This window comes from Carettochelys insculpta, chromosome 23 (assembly GCF_033958435.1).
Source record: "Carettochelys insculpta isolate YL-2023 chromosome 23, ASM3395843v1, whole genome shotgun sequence".
Taxonomy (NCBI): Eukaryota; Metazoa; Chordata; order Testudines; family Carettochelyidae; genus Carettochelys; species Carettochelys insculpta.
Window position 1 is genome coordinate 15,487,866 of NC_134159.1, and position 12,881 is coordinate 15,500,746.

General features: G+C 45.6%; 3 protein-coding genes across 12 annotated transcripts in view; 2 read left to right on the forward strand and 1 right to left on the reverse strand.

The window, feature by feature from the left end:
* The window catches only part of PUSL1 (pseudouridine synthase like 1), a 74,663-nt gene extending 74,530 nt beyond the window's left edge, over positions 1–133 (forward strand). The window contains exon 8 of the mRNA XM_074975986.1: positions 1–133. Coding sequence (XP_074832087.1) covers positions 1–32 — 32 coding nt within the window. The 3' untranslated portion in view covers positions 33–133.
* Positions 122–12,881, forward strand: part of LOC142001081 (lysophosphatidic acid receptor 6-like) — a 16,501-nt gene continuing 3,741 nt past the window's right edge. For 2 of the 5 annotated variants that reach the window (XM_074975984.1, XM_074975985.1), the window contains exons 1-2: positions 1,017–5,168; positions 8,620–9,887. In XM_074975984.1, coding sequence (XP_074832085.1) covers positions 8,825–9,887 — 1,063 coding nt within the window. In that variant the 5' untranslated portion in view covers positions 1,017–5,168; positions 8,620–8,824. Of the gene's footprint in view, positions 223–1,016; positions 5,169–8,619; positions 9,928–12,881 lie in introns of those variants that run through there. The other 3 variants (XM_074975981.1, XM_074975980.1, XM_074975982.1) reach the window with 3 other exon arrangements.
* Positions 11,371–12,881, reverse strand: part of INTS11 (integrator complex subunit 11) — a 26,114-nt gene continuing 24,603 nt past the window's right edge. For 5 of the 6 annotated variants that reach the window (XM_074975977.1, XM_074975975.1, XM_074975976.1 and 2 more), the window contains exons 17-18: positions 12,707–12,836; positions 11,371–11,563 (exon numbers count right to left, since the gene is read on the reverse strand). In XM_074975977.1, coding sequence (XP_074832078.1) covers positions 11,498–11,563; positions 12,707–12,836 — 196 coding nt within the window. In that variant the 3' untranslated portion in view covers positions 11,371–11,497. Of the gene's footprint in view, positions 11,564–12,266; positions 12,464–12,706; positions 12,837–12,881 lie in introns of all 6 variants that reach the window. The other variant, XR_012642390.1, reaches the window with a different exon arrangement.

Here is a 12,881-nt window from a genome sequence, read left to right on the forward strand (position 1 = left end):
ATGTGGTGACCGAAGATAATACAGCAACGTAGCAGCTCTGGGAGAGGGGCAGCCGGGCCTGGAACAGCCGAGCTGGGGCAGGGGGAGGGCATGCGGTGGAGATATCCAGAGGTCTTTGTACGCTGGACATGGCTGGGTCTCAATAAACCCCATTGCGTGTGGCTAGAAATGGCTCCACGGCATTTGTTCACGTGCCCAGAGGCTGCCCAGGGGGCAGGAGAGGTAACTGTGGGGCACAGCTGATTGGTTTGTAGATGTTAAGCTACTTGGGTCAATGCACGGGCTGTGCATTCAGGGATCCCCCCTCGCCTTGGTCTCCACCACCAAACGGGGATGGGGCATGTGTGTGTGGCCGGGCATCATATTCTCAAGGCACAGCCCGAGAATGGGGTTCGACCAGAGCAACACCCCCCCTACTGCTTCCGCTGCCTCTGTAGGCCCTCACCATTTGCAGAACAGCAAGCGAGCGCCAGCCAATTATATATCACACGTCTGAGGTTTGCTGGGTCTGTCTGTCAGGACAAGGTTCTACCATATTTTCCATCTCCCACCCCCCAATACTGCGCTGCCCACCCCCCCCAGGCCCCCTCTCAACTAGTGCAGGACCTGGCCCAGCCCCAGTAAATCCCCCCCCTCCCCCTGCAAAGTGTGAGCCCCCCCACCTAGCACAATGCCAGCTCCAGCCCCACCCCTGAGCAGTTCAGAGCCCATCCCAGCACCCTGACAGAGCTCCTGTTCACAGGGCCAGCCCCTCCCCGCACCCAGGCCAGGCCTGGCCCCCCCCCCCCCCCCCCAACTCTAGATCAGCCCCCTCCTCCCCCAGCCACCACCGGGCCTGGCCCAGATCCCCAGTGGCAGCCCCCACGCCCACCCCAGCACTGCTACAGCCCCAGCCCCTCTCCGGGCCAGCGTGGGGGCCCAACCAGACACGCTGGATGTGTATTACAAGAGGTTTCTGGCTTGAACTTTCTTCCAGCCCAACATCTGTTTGCAAGCAACACACTGACAGGGCCGCTAGTGTATCATTAAGGCTTCACTCAGCTCATGGGCCACGGGTCAAACCAGTGCAGGCGGGTGGCAGACAAGACAAGGCCAAGCAAAACCAGCCCTTCAGTAATTGTGCTGGGTTGGAAAAGCCAGCAACGGTGTATTTGTGGACAAAACAAAAATTTGCCAGCACAACAGACACACTTGATTCCTATGTTATGTGTGTTTTGCTGCCGTTGTATGCTAATGATTAAGAGAGTGGGCCTGACAATGGGCTCCCTGGCTGCCCAGGGTGAACAGCAGGGTAGCCCAACTGCTGATCATTATGGATGCCTCCTGTCAGCCCTGAGCGCCCACTGTCAACTGCCCAGCAGACCAAATTGTGGCAGAAGCTGTGTGTTGCTGAAGTGGGAGGCAGAGCAGATGCCAGCTTACTCTGGACTCGCTTCAGCATGTGAGCTGGTGCTGTGGCTTATTTTTATGCTCCTATCAGTGCCAAAACCTACGTGGCGTAAGGTGCCATTAGTAAAACAAAATAGGAACAGTTTGTTTTTTGTTTTTTTTTGGGGGGGAGGGCACTTAAACCCTTAAACGTTGCCTATTTTATCGCTAGCACTGATCTGCTCCACAGCACATTGTGCCTTAATGAGCCTGATTCATGCATGGCACCAAATTACCTCTCTGTCACACATGAGCCTCTGCAGCTGCCCCGATGCAGGCAGGTGTGTCCTGCCCACCTGATTTTCAGGTGTGTTGAGCAGTGTGCCCTCTAATTTTTTTTCCCCTCCATGGGACACATAAATTATGTTATGTGCACCAAGGCATGTGCGGATGTGCACCACCCGTAGCAACATGCTGCCAGCTGGAGGTGCTCTGCTAATCAGCTGGGTATTAGCTGAATCTGTGCTGGGAGGCTGCCCAAGTGCTCAGCTTACAGGGAACATGTGTTGAGGATTGAGGTTGCTAGGTGCCACAAAAAAAAAAAAAAAAAAAAATCTGAGCTTGAGGCTGCCCCTGTGGCTTTGTGGCTCTCAACACTATAATTGCAAAGCTTTAAAAAAAAAAAAAAAAAAAAAAAAAAAAATCCCTCCTGATTATTTTTGAGAAACAGTGAACGTTTAAAAGCTCAACAATGAACAGTGCATGTCTAAGTAGCAAACGATATGTGCGCTTGCACTACTTGCTAACTCCCCCTTTAATATGTGCAGTGCATTGTGAGCTATGATACTGTATTTGTGGTTTGATTAAGTTGTTCATAAAGTCTTGAGTTTTGAAAAGGAAGCTTGTGGCAGTCCTGCTGTGAAAGGCAATATGCATTTTTAAGACAGAATACTGAAATTAAAACACAAAGTAAAACTGGAAGAACTGAAGTGGGGTTGGAATGGCATCAGAAAAGAGAACCATTGAAGATGAAAACGGAATTTCAAAAATGAATGTACCCAATCCTTCACATTTATATCAAGTTCAGCTGGGCTCCCTTTGTGTATCGTTTGCAATGAGAAACTCGCCAACAACAAAAAAAAAAAAACCCCGCACACTCGAGAGGCAGTTTCTCAAAACAAAAAAAACACACTACTTTAGCCAAACAGTGCCGGCTGGAGATCCCTGAAAAAAAGGCCACACTGCGCAAAGCAGAGCAAGGAAAGAACACAGCTGCTAAATGGGTGAGCTCACCAACTAGCATAACCACGGCTAGCTTTGTGGCAACACACGGGCTCGTGAATGAGGCAAGCCCTTCAGGGATGGCAGCTATATAAATGAGTGTTTTAGCAAAGTGGTAGTGAAGCTGTGCATTGATTTCAAAAACAAAATAGTTCAGCGCATCCTCCAGAGAGTGTGTTCAGGAGCGACCGTCAGGAAGACAGTGGTACAACCACACGTGAAGTCTGAGGACCTAGGCAGGTCCAAAAAGTTTGTGAACAGCCTAAGGTAAACATATTGCGTAACAGCTTATTGTGTGGGCACTGTTCGGGGCTACAAAAAGTATGATTTGCCCCTTTTAACCAGATTGTAAAAAAGGCTCTTCTTGCTATTTTGATTGCTGACCCCTGGGCTGACCTGCTTTGCTGGACTTACGTAACAGCTCATCTTTGTGGCAAAAAGCACGCCACAAAGTGACTGAAAGCGGAGTTATGTTTGTGTAACAGCCACTCGGGCCTGTCTCTTGGTTTACCTCGTTGAAAGGTTTTGTGGTGTCTTACGGCTGGGTGCCCGGCTCAGCAAATGACCAACCACAGCACCTTCGGGGCATTCTCAGAAGGAAGCAAGTGTCTCGTTCAGTCAAACGCTAATGCTTGGCTGGGACCTGGTGCAACTATCATGCTTAATGCACCTTTAAGGTGGCCAATGTCAATATTGAGTAATTACCCTCCCTGCCCCCACATGCCTGTGTTGCAATTATTGAGACAGACCAGTGCAACTGGGCAGAGGGAGAGAGAGAGAGGGTCAGATTGGTAAATTCTGTGGGTTCCCCACCACTGCCTTCATTTGCTGTGTGAGTCACTCACTCATTTTCTTGCCGTGCAGCGACTCCAGGGATCAGTGCATTTTGGACCTGCCTAGTCTCTGCTTATGCCACAAATTGTCTCGGTTCCTGGAGGCTGAAACCTTTGCTTTTGAGGTAGGGGTGGTGGCAGCTTGTGATATTATGCAGGAAGGGTAATTAAACTGTCAAGACCCTGCAACAAGCTGCCTTCTTGACTGCAGAGCTGGTGTTAAGAGCCCTGCAGTCTGCCGTCTCAGTAAGAAGGTGCGTTTGTTACTGGAGTTGGACTGCTGTCCCCAATGACCTCCCTGAAAAAAATCCTATTTGAGATTTAGTTGCAAAATCAGTGCAATGTGCATTAGCTCTTTGACAGCTGGAGTTGTGAGTTCACAATGGTGAAATACAGTCTTTCATCCCCATACCGTTACTGCTGGGAGCAGATTGCCAGTGAATTCCCTCCTTCCACCAACTGAAGGAGAACAGCGTTCCCTTTCATTTTTTTCCACATGCAGAATAAATTTTATGCACACCAAGGCATGTGCAGAGGTGCACCAGCAATAGCAACACACGCTGCCAGGCACAGGCTCTCTGCTAATCAGCTGGGCAGCACCTGAATCCCACCCAAGTGCTTGGTTTACAGGCAACCCTGAACAAGAGGTAAGAATTTTTCACCTCATTCTCTCCCTTCATGCACAGCAGGTGGCACAGCAGGTGGGTCCTACTCAGTCACTTCCTTGTTTCTGATCCCAGTTGCACATGGGTAAGTTGGGAGCTGCATGTTTAGCACTAACAGTGCCACTAGCAGCTCACAAGAGACATGAGACATACCACACAATACCTTCCACCCACCTGGGAAGGTTAATGTTGGTGTCTCGGGGGGATGGCGCCTACTGCTTCACCCACCTACTTGTGCAGGCTTAAGGCACACCATTTTGTTACTGTAGAGACTGTCTGTATTGCAGAACAGTTAAGAGACCAGCTGTCATATTACTCTGGGCAAGCAGGACTCACCCAGGTATCTGAATGCCATCTAGGCACAGAAAGTCTGGCGTGTAGATCGAATTTGGGCACCTGCTTCCCTAGAAAGGAGTGTCCCAGAAGCCTGAATCTTGCCATGTCTTTGCCAGTTCTTACAAGGAAATGCATTGGTTAAAATACAGATAAAACCACAAGTGAAATAAGTCTGAGTTAAGCTCAGGCTAAGGTTAAGTACTGATTTATGGGTTGGAAGCAACTGGCATGTTCTGCTGAGGGGAGGCCTAGGGCTGGGTAGCAGCTCATGTAGCTGTCACAGTTGTGAATGAACACAGGAGATTGCCTTTCACTTGCTAGTGCACACAAAGTGACTACTTTCACTCACTAATGCGTGCAATGCCTGCCTTTCACTGACTAGCAAAATTAAAACTCCTCTACTTGACATTTCACTTGACACATGCTGGGCAGGATGTGAACTGCTCTGTCCACCTGCCGACCCGTTTCAAGCGTTTGCAGGAGCTTTCAGCGTAGCTCTTCACTTCCTGTGGTTTGTCTCTACAGAGCAGAGTGGGAGGGTTTTGCTGTGTGCTTTGCAAGGTTTGTTCTGGTGCTACCCTTCCAGGAGGAGAACTCAGTAGCAAGCAACTGCCTCATGAAGTCTCTAGAGGAACCAGGGTGGTGGATGTGTTTTTGAGGAAGCTACAAGGGCTCAGACTGGTGGGTGAGTTTGTTCCTGTTATTTACTTTTCTTTATCTATAATGAGATGGCACCTGGCGCAGCAGGAAGGTGATTGGCAGTGCTGGCTGGCTGTCCCTTGAGCCACCTACAAGTGCAGGCTCTAAAATTATTTTTAGGGGGCTAGAACTTTTGTAAACCCCCCCCACCCAGCCTACCCCAAACCCACAGCTGCTAACTTGTTTCCCAACTCATGGTAAACCTGAAACCCTATCACTACGTCCAATAGCCTACCAATGCTGCTAAACCAGCCAGAGGATCCAGCAGTAGTTGGTCAGTACAGTACAGCATTCAGAAGAGAGGGTAGTGCACCAACCCCTTCAAACATAAAATGATTTAACCTGTTCAACCCTGGAGGGAATACAAACATGTATAATACATGTTGGAAAGTCCCCTCCACCTTATTAGGGTGAATTAGTTTAGTAACAACCATTTGTAGATGTTTGTAAATGATCTACCAGATTACTTTTTGGGGGAGGGGGAGCTTGTTATGTTCCTAATCCCTTCCAGTTGGCTGTAATCTGCATAGGACACTATACCTGGACACTGGGAATGTGTGTATGCCCAGTGTTTTAACAGGGAGGATGTCACACCACAGTTGACCCAAAATTCAAATTTTGTAGCACCAAGTCCTTACCCTGTAAGTAACAAACGTTTCCATTAATAACAATGGAAATTTCTTTTCCAATCAAACAAATCTTTTTCTTCTACGGCCCTGGGTTTGCAAGCCAGAAACGCTGCTCCCGGGAGAACCTGGCAAATGAAACTCTCAGTAGTGAGAAGACAGAGGGGACATGATAGCAATTTACAAGTACCCACAAGAAGTATAAGGAGGGAGAAAAATTGATCACCTTGACCTCTGAGGATAGGACAAGGAGCAATAGGCTTAAACTGCAGGAAGGAAGCCTTAAATTGGACATTAGAAAAAACTTCTTAATTGTCAGGATGGTTATAGGAAGAAGGGGCTTTTGAAATGCGGGGAGCCCTTTTGACTTGGATTTACTTATTGCCTGCATTTTCTGAGATGCCAAAATGGTTGTAAAAAGTCTGTGATGGTGAACAGTCTGAGTTATTTCACCACACTTTGCTCCTCATTTTGCCACAGTTAAGCCAAAGCAGGTTCCCTTTAAGGGAACTGGGTGTTTAAATCAAGTTACATGTTTCCATGTGAGCACTCAGGCCTGAATTTGAGGACCTTTCAAGGGCCTTTCCAACATACTTGTCACTGCTCTCCTTTTTCACTTGGGCAGACCTAGTCTCTGATGCCCCTGTAGCTGGTGGCTTTAGCATAGTTATGTTTCCAAAACTGAACTCACAACAAATAGAACCTCTGTTTTCATCATGGTAATGCTGAACAAGTAGATTTTGTGCCTTGGCTAATCAGTTTTCATGCCAACCCAACTTGAGCAGCAAGTGTTTGAGCTGTTCCTTTAACTTGAGTGGATTGGTGTTGTCACTTGGGGGTGGGGGGGCAAAAAACCCTGTATTTTCCTGCGTGGGGCTCTCTCTGCTTCTTACTGACTGACTCAGTCTGCTCTGTTTTATTAGTGGCCATGAAAATTGCTATTTTAATTCCTCCGATTTCCTTTAGACAAATTCTGCAGCCTGTTCAAAACCCTGCCACTCACTTAATTTGCTTGCATCCTTTGCATTCCCACACCACTCTAATTTACTTAGATCAGTGTTTCTCAATTTAATAAGGTACCCCTTTAAAAATATAAAAGTATAAGTGGCCCCTGACTTTTCTGATGTTCTCCTGCTAAGGGTGCACATACCACCAGTTGAGAAATATGGTGCTAGGGTAATTTGAGGTGTTGAAACAAGAGCCATTCAACCTGTCCAGATGACTGTACCCTTTGCAGGAGTCAGATTTGTACTGTATGCCACCAAGTTACGCTTCCCCTAAAAACAACTTACTTACAAAAACATGTAAAAATATCCCAGAAGATGACTACTGAAAACTTGCTGACTTTCTACCATATTATCAAATAAATGAACTGGGAAAGAAATACCATGCTTACAGTCTCTGCCTGCTGCTGCACAGTGAGTGGGTGATTTTTTGCAGCTCTTCACAGTCTGCTTTCTTCTTAATTAGCACGAGCAGTTTAGGATTAACTGCCGATTTCGCCATCTCACTGATCTCACAAAACTAAGTGATTGGGCAACAAAATGGCAAATTAAATTTTTCACTGACAAGTGCAAAGTAACACACATTGCAAAGAATCCCAACTCTGCATGTAAAATGACGGAGACTAATTTAGCTACCCTTAAGAGAGAAATCTTGGAGTCACTGTGGATAGTTCTCTGAAAACATCCACTCAATGTGCAGCAGCAGTCAAAAAAGAGAAAAAGCAAACAATGTTAAGAATCATAAAAAAAAAGAGACAGAGAATAACAGTCTTCTCTCCTCTAACAGGGGATATGATAGTCTATGAAATCATGACTGGTATGGAGAACATGAATAAGGGAAAGGTATTTCTTGTTCCCATAAGAACTAGGGGCCACCAAATAAAATTGATTAGCAGATTTAAAACAAAAAAGGAAGTTTTTCTTCACACAGCATATGGTAGGCCTGTGGAAATCCTTGCCCAACAATGCTGTGAAGACCAGGATTTTAACAGGGTTCATGAAAGAACTAGATAAATTCATGGAGGTTGGGTCTTTCAATGGCTATTACCCAGCAGGGGTAGGAATGGTTCCCCTAGTCTCTTGCCAGAGGCTTGACATGGATGTCAAGAGAGGGATCACTGGAAGATTATATATTCTGTTCACTCCCTCTGGGGCATCTGGCATTATCCTCTGTTAGAAGACAGGACATGAGGCGAGATGGTCCTTTGATCTGACCGCGTATGACCCTTCTTAAGTGTATGCTCTATGCCAGTGTCTAAAATTAATGATGAGATTGGGAAAAAACAGTCCCAAAACTGAATTCTGCAGAACCCCACTCCTGAAACCCTTCCACCACAACTCTAAACCATTGATAACTACTCTGAGAACAGTTATCCAGACAATTATGCACCCACCGAATAGTAGCTCCATCCGGGTTATTTTCTTCCCTAATTTATTTATGAGCTAGGCATGAAAGCCTGTATCAATGCCTTACTAAAGTCTAGCTTTACCATATCTACTGCTACCCCTCCTACCCAAAGCTTATTGTCCTATCCAAGAAATCTACCAAGTTAATCTGACATTATGGGTTCTTTCAAAATCCATGCTATTATCTTATTAGGTGCTAGATGTTTGCAAACAGACTCACATATTTGCTCCTTAAGTGTTTAAATATGCTATACTCCTGTAATTGGTATCCTCCAGTTGCTCCTTAATGTCAATGAGCCTGTGGCTGCTTCATCTCCACCTACTGTAGCAGATACTTTTGTTTGTAATTTTGCACAGTGCTCTTTCCCCACCACACTGATGCTTATTTTTACTTAATTAGGTTTGTTGCATGCGGAAGCTTGAGCTACATTTTAACCACCAGCTGATATAACAGCCCAACTGGAGCTCCAACACCCCAGGACTGAGAGCTCCTTGGAGCTGTGGACTTTAATCGAAGGTAAAAAGCCTGCTTTCTCCATTTTATCATCTCCTGCAAAGATCATCATCTTGGATATTCCTACAGAACAGCTCCTGCAACAGAAAACATGGGAACCACTTCCTATACCAGAGCCATGGGACATATTAATGCAACAACGGTTGATGCCGATTTGGAAGCAGACTTCCAGTACCATCTCTTCTCTATCATCTACAGCATTGTCTTTGTACTGGGCCTGATAGAAAATGTCTTCGCTCTCTACCTGTTGAGCTGCAAGGTCAAGCACACCTCTCATTCTCACCTATACCTCATCAACCTGGCAGTAGTAGACACCTTGTTTGTTTGCATTTTGCCCTTTAAAATCCATTACCACCTGAACCAGAATAATTGGATCTTTGGGGACATGGCTTGTAGGATCACTGGCACCTTGTACTATATCAACATCTACCTGAGCATTGCCTTCTTCACCTGCATTAGCATGGATCGTTATATTGCAGTGCTGCACCCCTTCACCTACATCAGGATCAGAGTCACCCATTACACGATCGTGGTCACAATCCTTTGGCTTGCTGCTGCAAGCGTCATGATCCCGCTTGTCCTCGGAGGGCCCCTCCACAACAGTGGTCCAGGCAACACGACAGCTTGCTTTGAGAACTTTTCGCTGACCAGCTGGACCCACCGCATGATGCCCTACAACATCTGTGCCTTGGTGTTTGGCTTCATCATCCCCTTCGCCCTCATCCTCATCTGCTACCCTCTCGTTGCCAGGCGGATCGCCCAGACCAAACGCAGCATTCACAAGAGGAAGGCCTTGAGGACCATCTACATGATCCTGCTCATCTGCACCCTATGCTTCCTCCCTTATCATCTCACTCACCTGCTCCATTTCCTGATGAGGGTCCAGGTCATTCAGAGTTACCTGTTTACCCACTTAATTTACAAAATGCGCCGCATCACTTTGGCACTGGTCAGTTTCAACTGCTGCCTGAACCCCATCCTGTACTACTACACGTCTTCCAGCAAGCCGTGGCACCTTGGCTTCAAGCTAAGATCCAGAACCAAGGTTTACACCATCTGTGATGGTAAATTTAGTGGCCGTTCTCCTCAGAAATGCAAGGCAGCAGAGACACCAACACCACAGCAGTGGAATGAATTGCCTTTTTTAAAACAAGGTCAGAAAGTTACTAGCCTATAAGTTCCTGTTTCAAATCCCAATGAACTTTGAGGAGTAATATTCAGGTAACAGCTTGAGGTCAGAGTCTGATGATGCAAGGGGCTGCAGGAGAGGGACAATTAATTTGTTGGTGTGAGTCCACTGCCTATACCACCACAGTCTGTTACCACCCCGAAGTCACCCCCAAAAGTCTGTTAATTGGCAATAAGGACAACAGATCCCTCCTTCTCCACCAGCTTTGGGGTACCTCTGTTGTGGATAAACAGGACTTTAGTTTTTAAGGTTGTGCATCACTGTTTTCAAGATTGTTAAACATAGAAAAATTGCTCAGGGAGGATGTGGAATCTCCACCACTGAAGATATTTAAGAGCAGGTTAGACAGACACCTACCAGAGATGGTCTAGATGTTGCTTGGCCCTGCTGCAAGGGCAGCAACTGGACTTGACGACCTCTCGAGGTCCCTTCCAGTTCTAGAGTTCTGTGATTCTAACCAAACACTGAAGAGCGTCAAGGACATATGGTGACATTTTAGGCTGATTTCCAAAGTAAAGTGAACAGCTGGCTTTCTGCTATTTAAAATATCCTTGCAGAAGGAGAGCAGTTTCAGTCTGTGTACAGACATAATTTGTCTTTAATATTCCTAAATCAAACATGAATTTTTAGCACTAATGGACCTTTAGCAAGATTGGTATACCAAAGACTGAAGTGACTCATTTCTTTTTCCCAACTTTCTTAGATCGCCTTTATTTTAATGGCCATCGAGACAGTCTTGTCAAGTGTCTGATCCCAGTTGCTCTGCAGGATCTTGGCACGTTACTGAAGCTCTTCTGCACTGTAAAATGGGAATAAACTAAGCTCCTGCAAAGGGGGTGTAGTACTTTATGAATTCAACACCGTGAAAGTTAGTTAGCTTTGCTTTTTCTCTGTGGGTGGACTTTGTCTCTTAATAATAGAGGCCTCTTCGAAACACAGAACCATAGCTTCAAGTTGATGGTCCTCAGCTAGCATTCAAAAACATCCATGCATATGCCATAATAGATAACGGAGTAACTTCTTAAAATATTACGCATAGTTTAATCACGTAGTTTTAATCCCTCAAGCCTGCTTTTAAGTGCTAACCCTGTGTTCAACAGAGAAGCAACAGAATAGTTGAATCCTTTTGTGCACAGGCATCAAGGGTGGATAAATGAATTAAAATGTTGAAGAAAAAGCATCTTCTCATGAAGGGCTGATATGTTAATTTAATGAAAAAAAAGCAAAATACTGCCAGACTGTTTTTTTTTAAAATGGACAAAATAAATGTGAATGGAAAGACTTTGAAAATCGCCTACTTTGCCCTACAAGGAACAGGGGGCAAAGCTGCTCCAAGTAACCTGATGCAAACAGCTTGCACAGTAATTGATATTTGTGAAGCCAGTGAAAGATAGAGCTGCCCCAGCAAAATTGCATCTGACTAGTTTAACACACTATTGCAGGTTATTTTACACAAGATACTATTTATTTTAAAAAAAAAAAAACAAAGTATTTACATGCTCTGGATAACTTAAAAAAACACAAAGGTGTACACAGAAGACTTCTGATGTTCCATTCTCCCCACTGCTGCATCACTCAAGCTGTAGTGGGTGGTAGTCCCTTTTTCAATAGGGAGGTCAGATAGCTGCCCAGTTCTTCATCCTATACACAGAAATCAGTCAGGTGGCAATACCCCACTCCACACTCATTTACAGCAGCAAATCAGAACTTGCTATTTCAACCAAAAACCCAGACCCAAACATTAGGAGTGTTTCAGAACTGTTTGGGTTAAACCCATTTCTGATTGTTTGATACATGGAGTTTTTTTCCATCCAAAAATCAGACTTAGCGGTAACAAATTGTGACACACACACCCCGCCCCCCGACAACAGATGTCTCTTGTCTTAAGACTACTGATTTTCTGTTTTGCTCCTAAGAAAACATTTCCCTGATAAAGAAAATTCTTTTAAAACCTGCAAGACCTAGGCACTGGAGGAGGAGAACTTCATGAATAAAAGTTAAAAACCAATGACTCTGCTGGAGCAAGCTTTTTTCTTAATCAGCAAGTTTGAGATTGTTGGTTTGTGTATGCTAGTCAAACACAAATATGGGTTGAGCCTCTCTAATCCGGAACTCTCATCTGGCAACATCTGTATTTCAGCATGATTTGAGTTAGCTAGACAGCCAGTTAGTATGTGACCAAGTTTCCCACAGTCCCATAAAGTTTGTTCACAGTGTCCAAACTTTGTTTAAGGTTTGCCTCTTAGCCTTCTGTGCTATTATTTGGCTCTAAATTTCCCCTCCATGTCTTCTAAGACCCCAGTAAGCACTGGAAGGGTTGGTAATGCTGCTAGACAATACTGACCTTCCACGGCCTGGCAAATTCTCTGGATCAGCACCAGTCAAGGCCCTAGGATGCCTGATGAGAGGGGTTCAACCTGCATTTCATATAACTCCCATGAAAACCTTCCTTCTACTACCAGTACACTACCAATTGCATCTTACTGCTGCCAGCCAGGGCTAGGATGCTACTAGTAGCCAAAAATAACACCAGCTGCCACCCTAAAAAAAAACAAACAATAGTCGTTTTCAGTGCCCACCTCACAGGCTATGCCTGCACTGCAGCTAAGTGGCATATGCCAGACTTTCCAAACAAAACTCTTTTCAGCTCCTTCCTTTCAATAACCCACGTTTTCAGGAAACTGATCCTTCCAATTGCAACCCACAGCAGAGGCCCGTGTTAGAACAGAGCTAACCCGAGCCACTGTGGGAATGCGTGCCTTGTGACATGAAGTCTGCTCTTACCTGGTATGTCCATGACACCAGCAAAACTTTGGTTCCTTGGTCTTCTGACTGTGCTGTGGCTTGGATCAGAATGGACTCTACCATGATAGAACCATCAGGGAGATGCTGAACAGAATAATCTTTCAGGACTCTAGGAAGACATAAGGCACACTCGACATTCTTGAACTGTTCCTCC